The sequence below is a fragment of the Dictyostelium discoideum genome (genome assembly GCF_000004695.1).
Source record: "Dictyostelium discoideum AX4 chromosome 3 chromosome, whole genome shotgun sequence".
In the NCBI taxonomy this organism is placed as follows: Eukaryota; Evosea; class Eumycetozoa; order Dictyosteliales; family Dictyosteliaceae; genus Dictyostelium; species Dictyostelium discoideum.
The window spans coordinates 1,149,329-1,169,508 of NC_007089.4; the positions used below are offsets into that span (position 1 = coordinate 1,149,329).

The window sequence follows — 20,180 nt, forward strand, 5'->3', positions numbered from 1 at the left end:
TCTATATGACTATATTTATAAATAGATAACTGCAAATATTAATAAAATTATTATTATTTTTATTATTGTTTTTATTATTATTTTTTTATAAGAGTGTGGGGTGATAGTGGTTTAATTTTCTAAAATTTTTTTTTTTTTTTTTTTTTGTGGAAAAAAACGGTGCGAAAAGAGCAATTTTTATAATAATAATCAAAAAATAAAAAAAAAATAAAAAAAATAAAAAAAAAAAATAAAAAAAAAAAAAAATAAAAAAAAATTAGTTTTGTTTTTTTTGAGGCGAATGTCAAAACTAGTTTTGAAATATTCCTTTTGCCAAAAATTCTCTATGGCATCCTGGGGGCGAAATTTCTTGTGGTGATTAGAGTCATTTTTTTTTTTTTTTTTTTTTTTTTTTTTTTTTTACTTTATTTTATTCATAACTTTTATACTTTTTTATTTTGATTTTTATTTTTTAATTTTTTACTATTTTTATTTTCATTTTTTTTTTTGTTTTGATTTTATTTGTCTTTTTAATTTTATAAGGATTTTTTTTTTTTTTTTCAATTCATATTTATGATTCATCAATTTATTAAATTAATTTACCAAAAATAAAAGATAAAATTGCAATGGCAAATATAACAATTAAAGTTTGATAATGATTGAAACCACCTTTTGTTTGTTGAGATACATTGGTTGGTGTTATATTACCTTTTTTAATTTTGTCGAGTTCCTGAGTATTAAAATGAAATTTAAAATTAATTAAAAATCAGTGATATTTGATTTTTTTTTTTTTTTTTTTTTTTTTTTTTATAAATATATATTTAAACATACATCATTTAAATTTTTAAGTTGATTACGTAGTTTTTCAGTTTCAGTATCTTGTATTGAGGAGGAGGGTGTTGTATTTTGTACATTTCTTTTTGTAATATCTGTTTTTGAAGATTTAGAATCGGTTCTATTTGAAGTTGCTGTCAATGAAGATGCACTATTACTATTAGTATTACTATTGGAGGTGGTGGTGGTGGTTGTGGTATCTATATTACTATTGCTAATGTTACTGGTTTTATTGGTTTCATGATCATGTTTTTGTGTATTGCTACTATTACTATTATTATTAATACTATTAACTTCTGAAAATAATGTACTGTTAGATTTATAATCATTTGTGCTGTTACTTGATGGATTTGATGGTGATTGTTGTTCATTTGATGGTAAAGAAAATACTGCTTTTAATTTATTTTTTGTGATTAAATTTGGTGGTGAATTTGTCCACTAATAAATAATTAAAAATAAATAATGAAAATAAAAATATTAGTAGCCTAAATCCTTAATTATATCTATCTATATGGTTATTTTTTTTGTTTGCCTTCTAATTTGTGTGTGTGTGTGTATGTGTGTTTTATATATTTGTTAAAAGATAGAGATTGGCAATGAATGAGGTGGAATAATTTTCTTACAATTGATTTTGGATCAATATTTGGATCAGTAACAACAATTGAAAGAATTTGAAATTTATCTTTGGTTTTCATTGAAATTGATGGTGAATCTTTTGTACAATTTAATAAAACTAAATTTTGAAATTTGATTTATATGTTTAAAAATGATTATTAGTTCTTATTATTCCTCTTTATTTTGTTGTTGTTTTTTTTTTTTGTCACACCAAAAAAAAATATATATATACATACTTTGAACATCAATTGATTTACCTGGTGGAATAATTCCAGTGTTTGGTCTGACGCAATATCTAATTGGTGCAGTTGTTTTAACTTTAAATGCAATTGTATGTTCATCACTGCTATTATATAATTTTAATTCATTTGTAATTACACCCATGAATGGTGCTATAGTGATAATAATAATAAAAAATAAAAAAATGGATTATTTTATTAATTATTTATTTTTACAATTTACAAATTTTATTTTTGAAAAAATAAAAATAAAAATAGTGATTTGGTTAGTATTTTAATTTTTAATTTTATTTTATTTTATTTTATTCTTTGGGGAGGATATGATAGATATAATTAAAATAAAACATACGATGATATACTAATTCTTTGGGTCTAATTTTAAGGAATGAGGATTTTGGATTTAGTGATGGACTGGATGAAACATTATTTGACATTTTTTATATTTATTTTATTTTTTTTTATTTTTATTTTTTAGTTTTTTTTTTATTTTTTTTTTTTTATTTTTATTTTTCAATTTACTTATCAATAGTTATTGATATTTATTTAGTTTTATAATTTTTTTTTTTTATAAAAAATAAAAAATAAAAAATAAAAAAATAAAAAAAAAAAAATAAAAAAAAAAATTCAAAAAATAAAAAAAAAATTCAAAAAATAAAAAAAAATTCAAAAAATTCAAAAAAATAAAAAAAAAAATTAATTAAATGGAGTGTATTATTCTGAATATTCAAAAATTAAACTAAATTATATAATTTTTATATATTATTTTTTTTATATAATATTTTGATTAGTTACTTTCTAAAATTGTCAATAAAATTATTTAGTGATAAATAAAAGGAAATTAATTTTGTTTTCCCTTCCACAACCATTTTTTTTTTTTTTTTTTTTTTTTTTTTATTATTACTTCATACGTTAAATAATTATTATTAATTTTTTAATACCACACAATTGTTATTATTTTTTCTCAATTTAATTAATTTATTGAAAAAAAAAAAAAAAAAAAAAAAAAAAAAAAAAAAAAAAAAAAAAAATAAATAAAAAGATTTTTTGTTGACTTTAGACCTTTATTTTGTTAAAAAAAGGAAATCATCACAAACAAAACGATTCTTTTCCCGCCATTATTTTTTTTTAAAAAAAAAAAGTTTTTTCACAAATTCCAATTTTTTTTTTTTTTTTTTAAAAATAAATTTTGTTCTCCTCAAAAAAAAAAAAAAATTAAAAGAAAAATATATATATGTAAATATACTATTTTAAAAAGTTTAACATAAATAGATAAATAGATAAAAAATAAAATAAAACAAAAATTAAAATAAAATGTCACAAGATCACTCAGTTTCAAAAAGACTACAAAGCGAATTAATGAATTTAATGGTAAGGAAATATTACATATATAATATACACAAAAAAAAAAAAAAAAAAAAAAAAGTATTAATATTAATTATTTATTTATTTATTATTATTATTTATTTTAAAATATAAGATGGGACCAAGTCCAGGTATTTCAGCATTTCCAGATGGTGATAATATATTTAATTGGATTGGTACAATTCAAGGAGCTAAAGATACAGTTTATGAACAAATGGAATTTAAGATGTCATTAAAGTTTCCAACTGATTATCCATATAAACCACCAACAGTTAAATTTGAAACTCAATGTTTTCATCCAAATGTAGATAATAATGGTAACATTTGTTTGGACATTCTCAAAGATAAATGGTCACCAGTTTACAATGTTAGAAGTTTATTAATCTCAATTCAATCCTTATTGGGTGAACCAAACAATGAATCACCTTTAAATTCATATGCTGCAAGCTTATGGTCAAACCAAGATGAATATAAAAAAGTTTTAGATAAAAGATATCAAGAAGCAACTTCAAGACCATAAATTTAAGAAAAAAAAAAAAAAAAAAAAAAAAAAAAAAAAAAAAAAAAGAAAAAAAAAAAAGTTATATTATCATCATCGTCATCGTCCATAATAGGATTGTTGGCTAATTTTCAATCAAACTTTTTTTTTTTTTCTTTTTATTTTTTTATTTTTTTTTTTTTAAGCAACACTTTGAATAATGATTATTCCTTAACGCTTATATATAATATATAATTAAAAAAAAAAAAAAAAAAAAAAAAAAAAAATTTGGTTTTCCAAATTTTTTAAATTACTTTTTTTTTTTTTTGAAATAAAAAAAAAAAATTTTATTAAAAAAAAAATCCATTATTATAAAAAAAAAAAAAAAAAAGAGGAAAATCTCGATTAGATCTAATTCAGATTTAATCCATTTTTTTTTTATCCATTTTTTTTTTTTTTTTTTTTTTTTCTATAATTTTTTTCTCTTATTTTTTTTTTTTTTTTTTTTTTGCCAAAATAAAAATAAAAAAAAAAAAACAAATATTTACATCAGGTTTATATTTTTTTTATTTCTAAATAATAATTATTAATTTAAAGGTTTTTTTTTTATTTTTTTATTTTTTTTTTTTTTTTAAATAAAAATCAATAAATGATTTATTATAAAAGCACTAAAAATATTTTTGTTTTATTTCTAATAAATAAAAATAATAAATAAATATATGACGTGGGAAGAACAATTTCTTATGAAATGACGAGCATGGTCGGAAACAAAAAAAAAAAAAAAAAAAAAAAAATAACCACAAAGTAAAAATAAACATGAAAATAAATAAATAAATAAATAAAATTATTTGTTTTATTTTTATTTTTTTATTTTTTATTTGTTGTTTTTTTTTTTTAATTTTTTTTTAATTTTTTTATTTTTTTTTATTTATTTAAAATAAAATATTTTAAAATTTTAACACCATTTGTATTTGCTGTTGCCATCATTGTTGGCCAAAATTATTTTAAAAAAAAAAGATATTTTTTTTTTTTTTTTTTTTTTTTTTTTTTTAACCACAAAAAAAAAAAAAATTGATTTTTTTTTTTTTTTTTTTTTTTTTTTTCAGTTTGCAACATTAAAAAAAAAAAAAATCAAATTGGGGGTGGAAAAATATTTGGGTGATCGTAACAAAACATTACCTAAATTTGTAACAACAACACAACAATAATAATAACAATACCAATAATAATATAATACAATTTTTATAAATTTTTTAATTTTTTTTTTTTTTAAAAAAAAACAAAAACAAAAACAAAACCAATTATAAAAATATAAAAATATAACCTTTTTGTAATAACAACCTTAAAATTAAAAATAAATATTGTGTAATTTTTTATTTATTTATTTATTTTATTTTTTATTTATTTTATTTATTTTTTTTTCTTTTTTTTTATTTATATTTATTTTATTTTAAAATAATTATTTAAAAGATAGTATATAAAATAAATAAATAAATAAGCGAATTGTCATACTTTCACACCCACCCACAACAGATGAATAGTATTGAAAGTTCTTCTAATGATAGCAATGAGATAAATAAAAATTCAAACAAAAATAATACACACTTAAACTCCAACTATAATAATATTTATAAAAATAATAGCACTAGTAGTAATAATAATAATAATCATAATAATATTGAAATTATTGGGATAGATAATAATAAAAATAATAATAAAAATAATAACGATAATAATAATAATAATAATAATATAGATAAAAAAAGAAAGGATAGTAAAAATAAACAAAACCAAGAAATAAATCAAGAAATGTCAGAAAATAAAAAAATTTATAATAGTAATGATAGTAATTGTAGTAGTGGTAGTAGTAGTGGAGGACATGTAAATAATGGTCATCATATATTAATTGAAGAGAATGAAAGATTAGAACATGAAAATCAAGAGATTCAAGAAATTTATAAACAAAAGGGTATGGAATTTCAAAAAAAAGATTTAAGATTTGGATATGATGTTAATAGTAATAATAATAATAATAATGGTGGTGGTAGTAGCAGTGGTAGTAGCAGTGGTGGTAGTGATGAATCTGCTTCAAATCAACCTATAATTAGAACTAGAAATAGAGAAGGTTCAATTTTAAATTTAAAGGTAAATTAAAAAAAAAAAAAGAAAAAAAAAAATCCAGGATTTCCAATATTTTCCAAGAAATTTCTTTATTTATTATATTAACTATTAAAAAATAAAAAATAAAAAAATAAAAAAAAATTATTTAGAAACAAGGTCTTGTAAAAGAAATTAGTCAAAGATTTCAAACACCAGATACAGCATCATATACAAGACCAAATGCAAATAATATTTCAATTAAAGATAAAATTTCTATATTAAAAAAGGAGCAAGAAAGAAGAAAACAAGATTCAGAAGTACAACAACGAGAAAAGGTTATAGTATTATCAGCAGATAGTTCAAATATTCAAATTTATCATCCCTCTGTTTTAATAGAAAAAATGAATAGTAAATTGGATACCGAAGAAAAGCCAGCAACAACGACAACAACTACTACTACAACATCAACATCAATATCAACATCAACACCAACAACTACTACTACTACTACAACTAATACTTCTACTACTAATGATATTACAATTAAACCAAAAACATCACCAACAAAAAATAATGAAGAAAGATCACAATCACCAATTACAACACCAAAACAACCAGTTGAAGAAATTGTTAAAAAAGTATCAACACCAAAATCAAATAATACTTCTAAAAAGACATCATCCGATACAACACCAACAGGAAAAACAACTAAAAAAGATAAAAAAGATAAAAAAGATAAATCAAGAGATAGTGGTAATTTAGTAATTGTTAATAATACTAATAATACTAGTAGTAATAATAACAATAATAATAATAATAATAATAATAATGAAACAATTATAAAACGTAGAGGTAGAGTTTTAGTTACACCATCAAGTGATTTAAAAAAGAATATTCAAATTTATTTTACAATTCCAATAAATCCACCAGTAAATAAAACCAATAAACCAAATCAATTATTATCAAATACATCACAACAATTTTTAAAAACATTAATTTCAAATGAAATTCCAATCGATTGTAAAATCAATGATATCAACGATACTGATGCATTTTCCGATTTATCAGCATCAGCATCATCATCATCATTTATAACAAAATCATCACAATCATTATTAAATGTGCAATCATTAAGAGTTAAAGCAATTAAAACATCATTTAATATTTTATTTTTAATGCCAAATCAATCTAAAAAGATTTTACAAGTTAAAGGTTCAGATACAATTGAAAATTTAAAAGAAAGAATAATTTCAGATTATTTATTTAATAATAATAGTAATAATAATAATAATAATTGTAAATATGGAGCAGATTCTTATTTAATATTAGATTTTAATGATAATCCAATGGAAAGAAGTTTAGTATTGAATAAAAGTGATTATATATTAGATAAAAGAGCACAAGGTTTAATACCAAAATTAAAAGTTATTGAAAAATCAACAATTTTAGATTCAGATCCATCTGATGAATTATCACCAAGTGAATATGAAATTATTAGAAAATTAATACCAGGTACAGATACATGGAGAGGTGAAGAAGTTGAATACTTTAGAAGAGTTACAAGTAGATTAAGATATGAAGCATTACCATTGATTAAAGGATCAATTCAGTCTACTCTATTGGTTAGATTATCACCATTACCAATACCAATAGTTGGTAATAAAATATTGATTTCTATATTTTTACCAATTACTCAAGTTACTAAAACATTGGATTTGGAATTGAATGAAACTGCCGATCAATTTACAAATAGATTATTTACAAAAAATTATTCAAAACATTTACCAAATGTAAATTCAAATGATTTCATATTAAAAGTAGTTGGTAGTTCAGATTTTATTCATGGTCCACATGATATTCGTACTTTTGAATCAATTAGAAATCATATAATTCAAGGTACAAAACCACAATTAACATTAATTCAAAGACCAAAACCAGAATTAGATCCACAACCATTTAAACCACGTTTTGATTATCCACCAGAATTAATAATTGATCATAGTTGTAGTAATGCAATTAATTGTAATAATAATAATACAAATAGTACAAATAATAATAATATAAATTTTGATAATTGGGATCAAATTACACATATTTCTATTAGAGAAATTAAAAAACCATTTAGAGTTAAAGTTATGGGATCAACTAGAATACCATTATCATGTATTAAAGATATTGATAGTAGTAGTGTTATTGTTTCAATTTCATTATATCATGGTATTGAATGTTTTTCAAAAGCATTCACTCAACCAATTATACCACCACCATTTGCATTTTTAGCTGAAACTTTATCAGTTGATTGGTGTGAATGGTTAGTTTTTACAAATATTGATTATTCAAATTTACCAGTGGATGCACGTTTATCAATTAGTGTCTATAGTGCAAATGAAACAGTTGATGATGTTGAAGAAATTAAAAATCTTGATGAAGCAACTAAAAAGTTAACACCAATTGGTTGGATTAATGTTATGATTACTGATTTTAAATATCAACTTAGACAAGGTATGGTAGAATTATCGTTATGGCCATCTGATTTTTCAAATCCACTTGGTACTTGCTCAAATAATCCATCAAGTAGTCAATCAGTTGGTTTAACATTAGAATTTGAAGAATTTAATTTACCAGTTTTATTCCCAAGAAAAACTAAATTCTCTACAAGTGTCTCAGTTATTGAACAACCACCAACCAATATAAATTCAAATGAAATGAGAGAATTCTTTGAGCAAATTACAGCATTAGACCCATTATCAGATTTAAAACAAGAGAAATATAATCAACTTTGGACTTTAAGACATTATTCAATTTTATTCCCACAAGTTTTACCAAGATTAATGTTAAGTGTACCATGGACTCAAGCAACTGCAGTAGATGAAGCAATTTCATTACTTGATAGATGGCCAAAACTTAAACCTTATGAATCATTGGAATTATTGGATGCAAAACATGCAAATAGAAAAGTTAGAGAATTTGCAGTTACATGTTTAGAGGATCTTAGTGAAGATGAACTATTAGATATTCTATTACAATTAGTACAGGTTTTAAAATATGAACCATTCCATGATTCAAAATTATCAAGATTCTTATTAAGAAAAGCAATTTTAAATAGAAATATTGGTCATTCATTCTTTTGGTATTTAAAATCAGATTTACATGATAGTAATTTATCAGAAAGATTTGGTATACTTTTGGAATCTTATTTGTATGCATGTGGTGCACATAGAATTGAGTTATTAAAACAAATGGAAGTTATTAATAATTTAACAGAGGTTGCAAAGAAAATTAAACCATTAAAAGATCAAGATAGAAGAGAATTTATGATTAAAGAATTTGAAAGTTTAGAATGGCCAAAACGATTTCATCTTACTTTAAATCCACGTTTTGAATCAAATGGTTTAATAATTAATAAATCAAAATATATGGATAGTAAAAAGTTACCTCTAAGATTATCTTTTACAAATACCGATATGAACGCTGACCCTATTGAAGTGATTTTCAAAGCTGGTGATGATTTAAGACAAGATATGTTAACTTTACAAATGATTAGATTAATGGATAAGTTATGGCAAAAAGAAGGTTTAGATTTAAAATTATCTCCCTATGGCTGTATTTCAACTGGTGATATGATTGGTATGATTGAAGTGGTGTTAAATTCTGAAACCACTGCTAAAATTCAAAAAAGTGAAGGTGGTGGCGCTGCTTCCGCTTTCAAGTTGGATCCTTTGGCCAATTGGATATTGCAACATAATAAAAGTGATATGGAATATCAAAAAGCTGTAGACACATTCATACTCTCTTGTGCTGGTTATTGTGTTGCAACTTATGTACTTGGAATTGGTGATAGACATAATGATAATTTAATGGTTACAAAAGGTGGTAGATTATTTCATATTGATTTCGGTCATTTCCTTGGTAATTATAAAAAGAAATTTGGTTTCAAAAGAGAACGTGCTCCTTTTGTTTTCACTCCTGATTTTTGTTATGTAATGGGTGGTAAAGAATCTTTTAAATTTAGTCAGTTTGTAAATTATTGTTGTACCGCTTATAATATCGTTAGAAAGAATGCTAAATTATTTATGAATTTATTCGCTATGATGGTTTCTACTGGTATTCCAGAATTACAATCTATGGAAGATTTAAATTATTTAAAAGAATCTTTTTCAATAGAATTATCTGATGAAAAAGCAAGGGAGAAATTTGTTGCTTTAATTCATGAAAGTTTAGCTACAAAAACTACTCAACTTAATAATTTTTTTCATCATCTTGCACATGCTTAGTCAGCCAATCAAAAAAAAAAAAAAAAAAAAAAAAAAAAAAAAACAAAACAAAACAAAAACAAAACAAAAAAAAAAAAACAAAACAAATAAATTATTTAAAAAAACAAAATAAAATAAATAAACTTTTTTAATATAGTTTTAATTAAAAATAATTATTTGAATATTTTTTTTATTTTTTATTTTTTTTTTATTTTTGGGGTAAATCTATTTTTTGTTTTTTTTTTTATTAATTTATCCGAATATTACCCCTCTAAAAATGACCCTAAAATATTTTTTATTTCTGACAGACAATATAATAATTATTTTATAATTAAAAATTTCTAAAAATGGAAAATAATTTGGGTCCATAGATTTTTTATGGTAATTAAAATGCATTATTTTTAAAAAAAAAAAAAAAAAATTCCCAAAAAAATAATTTTTAATAATATTAAAAATAAGTTACAATTTTTTTGAAATTTTTTCCCTTTCGTCTCTTTATAGATATCAATACTAATTTTAAGTCTCCTTTGACTTAATTTTTTAAAAATTATTCCCAAAAATGTTGGATAGTAACTCGCTCTAGAATCAACAATTTTAAATTCTGAAACCCATCAAAAATATCCATCAAAATCAATTTGGTTTTATATCACAACCTACAGGTAGGTATATCAAATCAAAAAATTGACAAAGGTATTTTATAAGCTAACAAAAGAATTAATTCATTATTAAAAGACAAATAAGGAATAATTATTCATATATAGATTCAGTTTTTAGTGAAATAATTGATGTTTTAATAAAATCAAATACTTCAAATCCATTTCCTTCTTCAGAATTTTCAAATGGTATATATGAATTTTTCTTCAAAAAATTTATTAAAAATCAACAATCACCAAAATCAATTTTTTATTTATTCTTTGGATTAAAACCTAAATTAAGAGAATATGATGTAGATTTGGTAATAGATTTATTCCTTAAAGAAAGTTTAGATAATCAATCTTTGTTTTATAGATTATTTTCATCTTCATATTTGTGTAATCGAGAATTAGTTTTAAATAATCTTTTTGATAGATTTGTCAAGTCTGAAAATAGGAATTTTAACATAATAGATAAATTACTTCGTTTATTATAAGTTCATAGATTTGGTACTATTAAAAAATCAAAAACCTTCCAAACATTGAAATCCTTTGTTAATGGTAATGATTATCCAATTTTTTTGGATTTCAAGGTCTTATTATCCATTTTTCTCTCAAAAAAACTTGGGTTCAATTTATTTGATCATTTTAAAAATGATTTATTACCAGATTTTTTTAAAAATTACAATCAGTCTTTCATTATTTTAAAAAACAATTTTCCAAAATTTTTTAACAATTTTTCGCTAAACCATTATAATGCAGAGCCTTTATTAGTGTAAGTTTAATACATGATAAAATAAAATAATAATAATAATCTTTATTTATTAATTGTTCTTTTTTTTTTTTTTTAAAAATTAATTCCAGTTTATTAAATTCAAATGGTTGGACCATCTTCAATAGTACCATCAAAAATTTTAGTTAATTACTTAAATCAATTTCTAATAATTTCTGAATCAATTGAAGAACCAATTTTTACTTCAAATTTTCAAGTTTTTTGTACAGTTTGTAATACTCTAACTAAATCAAATCCAATAATATTTGAATTTTCAGTAAATCGATCAAATGATATACAAAGTTGTGTTGAAAATAGTTTATACAAGTAAACTGGTCAAATTGAATTTTGTAAAAATTGTAAAAAAGATAATATTGGAAGACTATCTTTAAATAATATTCCATCACATTTATTAATCTCTATTGATAGAGTAAAAAATGGTGAAATTTCATTCCAATCATTCAATTTAATTGAAAAAATAAGTATTGGTGATTTTAGTTTTATTGGTAATCCAATTCCATTAAATAATCAATTACATTCAATCATTATGTCAAATGGTGAAAAAAGTTCAATTCATATTAATCAAATTGAAAATAAAGCAATTAGATGTACGAGTGGACATATATCATATTAATAGAAATGATTTTTTGGATTATGAAAAAAGAAATTCAATTTTAATAATTTATAAAAATAAAAATAATAACAATAACAATACGAATAATATAAATAATAATATTATTTATAATAATAACCAATTTGAAATTATTAAAGATATAAATAATTTTAATAATTTATCCAAACAACAAATTATTGATAGTGGTCTCAATAACTATTTGGTTACTTGGGTAAATAAATTACCAATTGGTGAAAATCAACTTTTTGAAATTTCCAAGAATTTAGAGACAAATAACATAAATAATTTCAAAAATGCTTTTTCAATTTCAGATTGGGACTCTATCATCAGTACAAATGGTCCCAAGAATATATTTTTAGAATACCTTAGATAACAATAAAAATAAATAAAAATAATAATAATTAATTAAAAGATAAATAAATAAATTAAACTTTTATTTTTTAAAAAAACATATTATTGTAAAGAATTTAATTTAAACTTTCAATAAAATCTTTTAAAGTTTTTAAAATTTCATTAAAAGTGAAACCATCGATTGGATTCCAACATTTATGAATAAAGTTTTTAATGTTTGGATCAATTTTATCTAAACCTATTGATGGTTTTTCTTGGCCAAATTTGCGAGTATCACCAACTAAAATTTCATCAATTAGTAATTCATAAGATAAGACTGCAAATGAATGAATATTATACTTTAGTGAACTACTATTATTACTATTATTACTATTATTATTATTATTATTATTATTATTGTTGTTGTTATTATTATTATTATTACTATTATTACTGTTATTAAAATCATTGTTTTGTTTTGGATCTCTTATAATTGAAATTTCTCTGGTTAAATTAATTGGTGTATCAACTCTTTCTATATAATTATTACAAGCTAATCCTTTAATAGTTTTACTTGATGTTAGATCTAATACTTTAGCACAAACCTCTGCATTTTCATTGGTATCATAAAGGAAAATATTTCTAGCTCTTAGAGTTTTTTGAATGATTGAACTTTGTTGAAGGAATTTACAACCTTTGGCAACATCAATAAGAATTCTAATCTTTTGAGTGATTGACATTTTTAGTTTCTTTTTTGAAATTATATAATCCAAACTTCCAAGGGGTGGATATTCAAAGGCTAAACATAAATAATCCTTTGAAATTACACAACCAATCAATGGTAAAATATTTTGATGTTTTAATCTACTAATAATATTTAATTCTCTATAAGCTTCTTCACAATTTTTTGTTTTTAACTTTATCAATTTAAGTAAAGCATTTTTATCTCCAACTGTTCCTCTATATAATATCTCCCATGAATATTTCTCTATCAACTCTTGGAAATGAATATCATTAAAATCCAATCTTGTCGAGGATTCACTTTCAACCTTTATTTTGAGTAGAGTATACATTTCTTTAATATTATTTGAATTGATTTGAATTGAAAAATTTTCAAAAAACCTTGTTGTACAATGTAAAGTAATTGAAAATTTTATTGAAAATGTTTCACCTGGACCAAGATCAAATGATGAATGATCTGATGTAAAAGTGGCTGAATGATTATCCATTGGTAAAATTAAAAATGCTGTAAATCTTATTGTTGAATCATTTGTAATTGAAAGAGTATCATAATAGGTTTCACCTAATTTTGCTTTTCCATTAATTAAACCAAATGTTATTATACTTTGATTAAACCTTAATGGGAAATTTGAAAAATCTTTAAAATCTGATAATGCGCAACATGTCAATATATCATTTGTTGTTCTAAATGAAAAATCTAATCTCTTTTCTCTTTTTAATATTTCAAATGCTAATTTTTGAAATTCTAAAGTTTGAAATTCATCTGGAAATGTACTATTTATAATTGGTATTGTATCATTACTAATTTCATCAATTTTAAAACTTTCTAATTTATTTGAATAAATTTGATAATTATTATTACCATTACTGTTACTATTACTATTACTATTACTATTACTATTAATATTAATATTACTATTACTATTACTATTATTATTACTGTTACTATTATTATTATTATTATTATTATTACTATTACTATTACTATAATTACTATTACAATTACTATAAATAATATTATTACTATTATTATTATTACTATTATTATTATTATTATTATTATTAAAATAATTATTATTATTTAAACTTTGATTTTTAAATTTATATCTATTATTATTTTTTGGTATTTGATTATTAAATATTGAATCTGATGATATTGTATCTAATATTGATATTGATGGATAAGATGAATGACTTGTAATTTTTGGTAAAACTTTAATTTCAATTTCATTATTTTGGGCATATTCAATATCTTTATTTGATTTTGAGAGGAATTGAGATAATCTTTTTCTATGTTTAACTATTAAAATTGTAATGATTGATAAAGCCAAAGATCCTAAAACTATTGATAAAACAATTGCCAAAATAGCTGGTTTACTAGCTTTAACACTTTCAATGGGTAATAAGGTTGGTGTTATTGGATCAATAATTTGAGGTAATGAATCACTAACTGAAAAGATTGCCAATGATGTTAAATAAATATCACCACGACTTGTGAATGAAATATTTAAAAAATCGAGTGATTGTGTGTTATTATAAACAAATGTTAAATTTTTTGAAAAAGGTTGATCGCCAGCGAATGGTTCCATCACTAAAACTGGATTTTTTTGAATAGATACAGATAATGGACTTGAATATTGATCGATTGGTTTATAAAAAGTGAAAAATAATTGAACTTGTAAAGTTGCTATTGATTTATTAATAAATAAATCAATTATAACTGGATCATATTGAACATCTGATGTAATTCCCCAAGAAAATAAACTATTTAATGTTGATGAGGCTGTAACATTTGGTAAACCACCAACATATTTTGCATTACTTGAAAGTTGGCAACCTAAAGTTTTTATACAACCACCTTGAAATTTTAAACCATCCAATTCATTTATTTTATTATTATTATCATTAACTAATTGATTATTATTTGTTGTTGTTGGTGTTGATGTTGATGTTGATGTTGATGTCGATGTTGGTGTTGGAGTTGGTATTATTGTTGTTGATGTTGGATCAATCATTTGCCAACCAGCATTAAATAAAGATTGTCCATAAACAGTTATAATTGGAAAATCAATTATAAAATAATAACTTGAATCTTTAGAATATTCATTTTTAATTGTAACACGAATATTATGATTACCTAATTTTTCAGATACATAAAGAAAACTACATTTTGTTGAGATTGGATTATATTGAACCTCTTTTGATTCCATACCATTGGATGAGAAAATACAAATGATTGGAGTTTTTAAACCCATATTATTCAATTTAACTGAAAGAGAAACTGAAGAATTGAAAAACATTTTATGAGGTTCATTTGGATAAACAGTTTCAACTTTTAATGAATCCAAAACACTTTTACTAAAATAATAAATTGGAGTAATCGATGACCCAAATACTTTTTCAGGTGGTTCAGTTGTTTCTGGTGACCCATAAATATAAGTATTTTGAAAGTTTGTGACTGTAGTTGTTGTTTCATCAAAAAACTTTTGTGTTGAAGTTAAGTTTGTATTAAAACTTGAATTTATAAAATCTAATCTTGAAACTGTACCATTGAATGAAAAATTTTCGGTTGCATTTAAATTATTAAATACTAATGCACTATTTGGTAAATAAGCTGAAACTGTATCTGATGCTACTAAATCTTTAATTGTAAAAAATCTTCCTGGTGAATTACCATTATTATTAATATTTAAAAGATAATGATTTTGTGAATTATTATTATTATTATTATCATCATTATTATTATTTTCATTATTAATATTTAATAAGTTAAAATTGTTTGTATTATTATTATTATCATTATTATTATTATTTAATTTATAAAAATAAGTTGAATTATTAATTTTAAAATCAACAGGATATTGAATTAAATTTGAAAATAAAATTGAAGTATTTGTACAAGGTGAGTAACAATCATTATCAAAACCTGTTATAATGGACCTATTACCAATGAAATTAAAATTAAGAGCAATCAATTGAGAAATAAAAGTATCATTTATTGATTGAACATTTGGAGATAATGAATAGATTCCATTACCTTCAAATCCATAATCCATACTAAAAGGTGAAGGAAAATTGATAGGGGAATTTAAACCGAACGGTTGTGGTAGTGGTGGTATTAAAAAGTAATGATTTAATTTTGATTTTATAAATTCAGTGCCATATTGAGCGATTAAATTTGAACCTGATTTACTAACTATTAAACTCTCTGATAATGATACATTTGAACTAACGAAAATGAGTGGTGCTCTAGATTCTTTAACTCTATCAATGATAGCACAACCTTTTATAACTACACTATTTGAAAATTCTATATACAATGAGTTTCTAAATCTTTGATTTTCACCCTTTATTATATCGATCACTTGATTTGGTTTATCATTTGAGAAAATTAATTTCGTATCATTATAAAGTTTATTGGTGGTTTTACCTATTGAATCCAATGTAAAATTTTCAATTTGAACTTGTGAATCACCAGTTATATATATAGATGATCCAACAGTCGATGTAGAATCTATAAATGATTCACTTGAACCACCTAATAAATATTTACAATTAAAATGAACTATTATATTTTTATCATTTTTTGAAATTGGTAAACAATTGGTTCCTCTTAATGATGACGATGATGATGATGTTAAATTAATTTTATCATTACTTGCTCCAAATGAAAATGAACATGTTTGACCTTCTGAAATTTGTTGACTATAAATTGTAACTTTTGAACCTAAATATATATTGTTTGTCAATGATCCTATTTTTTTGAAATCTTCAATTTGTAATTGATAATCATCAATTCTAGTGGCTTGGAAAATTCTTTTTTTCTCTCCAATCAATGATAATGATCCTCCCAAAACCATCATACCTGGAAAGAAATTAAATGGATCCATTTTTGAATTATAAGGATCTAAATCTGTAAATCTGATACTTGATTTACTATTTAATACACCACCTGGTAATATAAATAAAGCTCCAACATTAAAAAATGATATACCTTCTGGAATTTCTAATGTTCCTTCAATACATAATACATTAATTTTATAAATTGGTATTCCACCATTACCAACTCTGTATTTCATTTTTGTCCCTATTTAATAATTATCATTTTTTTTTTTTTTTTTTTTTTTTTTTTTTTTTTTTTGATTAGTTATTTTTGACCTTCATAGTTTTTTTTTTGATTTTGATCAGTTTTTTTTTTTTTTGATTTTTTTTTTTTTTTTTTTTTTTTTTTTTTCGAAAAAAAAAAAAAAAAAAAAACAGTGATAAAAATTTTATATAGGTACCTCTTGTTATCATTAAATTTGAAGATTCTTGTGCACCGGGAAATGATGATCTACCAAAATATAATGAACCAGGTATGTTTTGAATAGTACCTTCACAAATATCAGGATAAAATAAATCATGAAACGATGATGAATATATGGTTTTATTATTTCTTTCGATCTGAATTTTTGAAAATTGTTGAAATTTATCAATCTTTTTTAAGTTATAATATCCAGGTGGAGTATCAATTAATTCACATTCTGAACCTATTTTTAAAAATTAAAAGTTAGTATTATTATTTTTTTTTTTTTTTTTTTTTTTTTTTTTCAACCCAACATATTGGAAAAAACCAATAATAATTATCAGAATTGAATCAAAAAAAAAAAAAAAAAAAAAGATAAAAAAAATCAAAAAATCAAAAAAAAAAAAAAATTGCCTACCTATTAATAAAAAAACAACAAAAAAGATAGATAATAAAATTTTTTTCATTGTTATATCTATTTTTTTTATTTTTTATTTTTTTGTCCACGTAAATAATTTCATGCAAGACAAGGGAAAAAAAAAAAAAAAAAAAAAAAAAAAGTGATTTGATTTTTGTGAATCTTGATAAAAAAATTTGAAATTTTTGAAAAAAAAAAAAAAAAAAAAAAAGACAAAAATTTGTCTTTTTTTTTTTTATTATTTTGTCTTTTTTTTTTTATTGGTCATACAACTTCGTTGAATTGATTTTTGCTTAAAAAAATTTAAAAAAAAAAAAAAGAAAAAAAAAAAAAAAAAAAAAAAAAAAAAAAAATATATATATTGCACCATCAGCCCTAATAAAATCTGTTATAATAAATTTTTTTGTCTGGTTCAGAACACTAGCCCCATTACTTTTTTTAAATTTTTTTTTTTTTTTTTTTTTTTTATTTTTTATTTTTAGTTTTAAAAAATTAAATAATAATAATAATAACAAAAAAAAAAAAAAATTTTAAATCACAAAATAATTTTTTTTATTTTATTTTATTTTATTTTATTTAATTTTGATTATTATTTTTTTATTTTTTTTTATTTATTAGCAATTTATTTGGTGTTGGGCTATATTCTTTTGTAAATTTTTTTTTAAAAAAAAAAAAAAAAAAAAAAAAAAAATGGTCAACCAATGGCTTTCAATATCTTTAAAAATTTTAGGGTTTTTTTTTTTATTTTCTCCGTAGATCAAATTTTGACCAATTTTTTTTTTTCTAAAATTTAAAGAAAAAAAATATCTTTCAAATTACTTTGTTTTTCTTTATAGACTAAGTCCAAATATTATGAAAAAGACAAAAGTTTATTGGTTTTTTTTTTTTTTTTTAATTTTTGAGGATATATTTTCTAAAAAATAAGAGTTATTTTTGGAAAAAAGGAATAAGGTTATGTTTGAAATTATTTGTAACCCAGAGAAGAGATGTTTTATTTTTCAATTTTTTTTTTTTTTTTTTTTAATTCCCAAAAATAATATTTAAAAAATTAAATAATTATTCAAATTAAATAAGTAATCACAAGAGTTTCGATGGAGGAATTAATTTTTAAAAAATGTAAACAAGAATAATAGGGTTATTTGGAAAAAAAAAAAAAAAGGTTTAGAAAAAAAAATAGAGTGGAATTGGATATAATATAGAATTAGATATTGTGATTTTAAAAAAAATTGAAAAAAAAACATAAGATTTTTAAATCATTTATTAAACTTTTATCAAATACCCAAAAAAAAATATTTAAAAAAAAAAAAAATAAAACAAAAACTAAAAATAAAATATTCAAAGAATTTTTTCAAAAAAAAAAATTGATGTCTTGGCCATTAATGAGATTACCCAAAACATTAGATTCAACTATATTTTTTTCATTTTACAACAATCCACCAAACTATCTTTTGATTAAGAATATCTAAATGTGGGTACTGAAGACCAATTTTTTTTTTTTTTTAAAACTTACGATTATTGTTTACACTTTTTTTTTTTAAAAAAAAAAAAAAATCAAAACCTTAAACTAAAATATTTAATGACATTATATTTTTTTTTTTTTAATTTATTTTATTTTATTTTATTTTATATATATATATATTTTTTTTTTTTTTTTTTTTTTTTTTTAATTTTTATAAAAACACCTTTTTTTTTTTTAATTAAAATTTAATTTTTTTTGGCTTTTTCTGATTTAATATAATTTAAAGCGGAACCAGCTTTGAACCATTCGATTTGACCAGCATTCATGGTGTGATTAGCTTTAATTTCAAATTCAGAACCTTGTTTAGCAGATTTAACAATGAGAGTGAGTTGTTTACCTGGGGCAAGATCTTTGAGACCAATGATTGAAATACGATCGTCACCAGAGATTTTATCGTAATCAGATGGGTTAGCAAAGGTTAATGGTAAGATACCTTGTTTCTTGAGATTGGTTTCGTGGATACGAGCAAATGATTTAACGAGGATAGCTTTACCACCGAGATGACGTGGTTCGAGGGCAGCATGTTCACGAGATGAACCTTCACCATAGTTTTCATCACCAACGACGATCCAATTGACACCACGTTTCTTGTAGTCACGAGCGACGGTTGGGACTGGACCGATTTCACCAGTGAATTGATTGAGAACAGCGTTGGCTTTACCGTTTTCAGAGTTGATAGCACCAATTAACATATTGTTGGAAATGTTATCCAAATGACCTCTGTATTTCAACCATGGACCAGCCATAGAGATGTGATCGGTGGTACATTTACCTTGAACCTTGATGAGAACTTGCATATCGACTAAATCTTTCTTATCCCATGGGGCAAATGGTTGGAGTAATTGTAATCTGCTGCTTTCTGAATCAACGATAACGTTAATGTTTTGACCATTTGGTGATGGTGGTTGGTAAGTGTTTTCACCGGCATCAAAACCACGTGATGGGAGTTCATCACCAGTTGGTGGGGTTAATTTGAATTTGTTACCATC

General features: G+C 21.8%; 6 protein-coding genes across 6 annotated transcripts in view; 3 read left to right on the plus strand and 3 right to left on the minus strand.

The window, feature by feature from the left end:
• Nucleotides 1-568: 568 nt before the first annotated feature.
• DDB_G0278773 (major sperm protein domain-containing protein) lies at nucleotides 569-2,101 on the minus strand (the record flags this gene model as incomplete). The annotated part of the gene is made up of 5 exons (XM_636861.1): nucleotides 569-709; nucleotides 811-1,251; nucleotides 1,437-1,546; nucleotides 1,665-1,820; nucleotides 2,017-2,101. 5 exons carry the CDS (start codon nucleotides 2,099-2,101, stop codon nucleotides 569-571), a joined length of 933 nt encoding a protein of 310 aa, XP_641953.1.
• Nucleotides 2,102-2,978: 877 nt separating this feature from the next.
• ube2c (ubiquitin-conjugating enzyme E2) lies at nucleotides 2,979-3,549 on the plus strand (the record flags this gene model as incomplete). Its single annotated transcript, XM_636862.1, has 2 exons — nucleotides 2,979-3,035; nucleotides 3,145-3,549. The coding sequence occupies 2 exons, from the start codon at nucleotides 2,979-2,981 to the stop codon at nucleotides 3,547-3,549; spliced, it is 462 nt and encodes a 153-aa protein (XP_641954.1).
• Nucleotides 3,550-5,040: 1,491 nt separating this feature from the next.
• pikA (phosphatidylinositol-4,5-diphosphate 3-kinase) lies at nucleotides 5,041-9,881 on the plus strand (the record flags this gene model as incomplete). Its single annotated transcript, XM_636863.1, has 2 exons — nucleotides 5,041-5,652; nucleotides 5,778-9,881. 2 exons carry the CDS (start codon nucleotides 5,041-5,043, stop codon nucleotides 9,879-9,881), a joined length of 4,716 nt encoding a protein of 1,571 aa, XP_641955.1.
• A 1,489-nt stretch (nucleotides 9,882-11,370) lies between these two features.
• Nucleotides 11,371-12,271, plus strand: DDB_G0278777 (hypothetical protein; the record flags this gene model as incomplete). The annotated part of the gene is made up of 3 exons (XM_636864.1): nucleotides 11,371-11,581; nucleotides 11,633-11,872; nucleotides 12,036-12,271. 3 exons carry the CDS (start codon nucleotides 11,371-11,373, stop codon nucleotides 12,269-12,271), a joined length of 687 nt encoding a protein of 228 aa, XP_641956.1.
• Nucleotides 12,272-12,365: 94 nt separating this feature from the next.
• On the minus strand, nucleotides 12,366-17,721 carry gdt1 (GDT family protein kinase; the record flags this gene model as incomplete). The annotated part of the gene is made up of 3 exons (XM_636865.2): nucleotides 12,366-17,056; nucleotides 17,253-17,498; nucleotides 17,673-17,721. 3 exons carry the CDS (start codon nucleotides 17,719-17,721, stop codon nucleotides 12,366-12,368), a joined length of 4,986 nt encoding a protein of 1,661 aa, XP_641957.2.
• A 1,655-nt stretch (nucleotides 17,722-19,376) lies between these two features.
• The window catches only part of aco2 (aconitase, mitochondrial), a gene marked incomplete at both ends in the record, with an annotated part of 2,551 nt that continues 1,747 nt past the window's right edge, over nucleotides 19,377-20,180 (minus strand). The window contains one exon of the mRNA XM_636866.1: nucleotides 19,377-20,180. This exon is cut by the window's right edge and continues 1,254 nt beyond it. Coding sequence (XP_641958.1) covers nucleotides 19,377-20,180 — 804 coding nt within the window.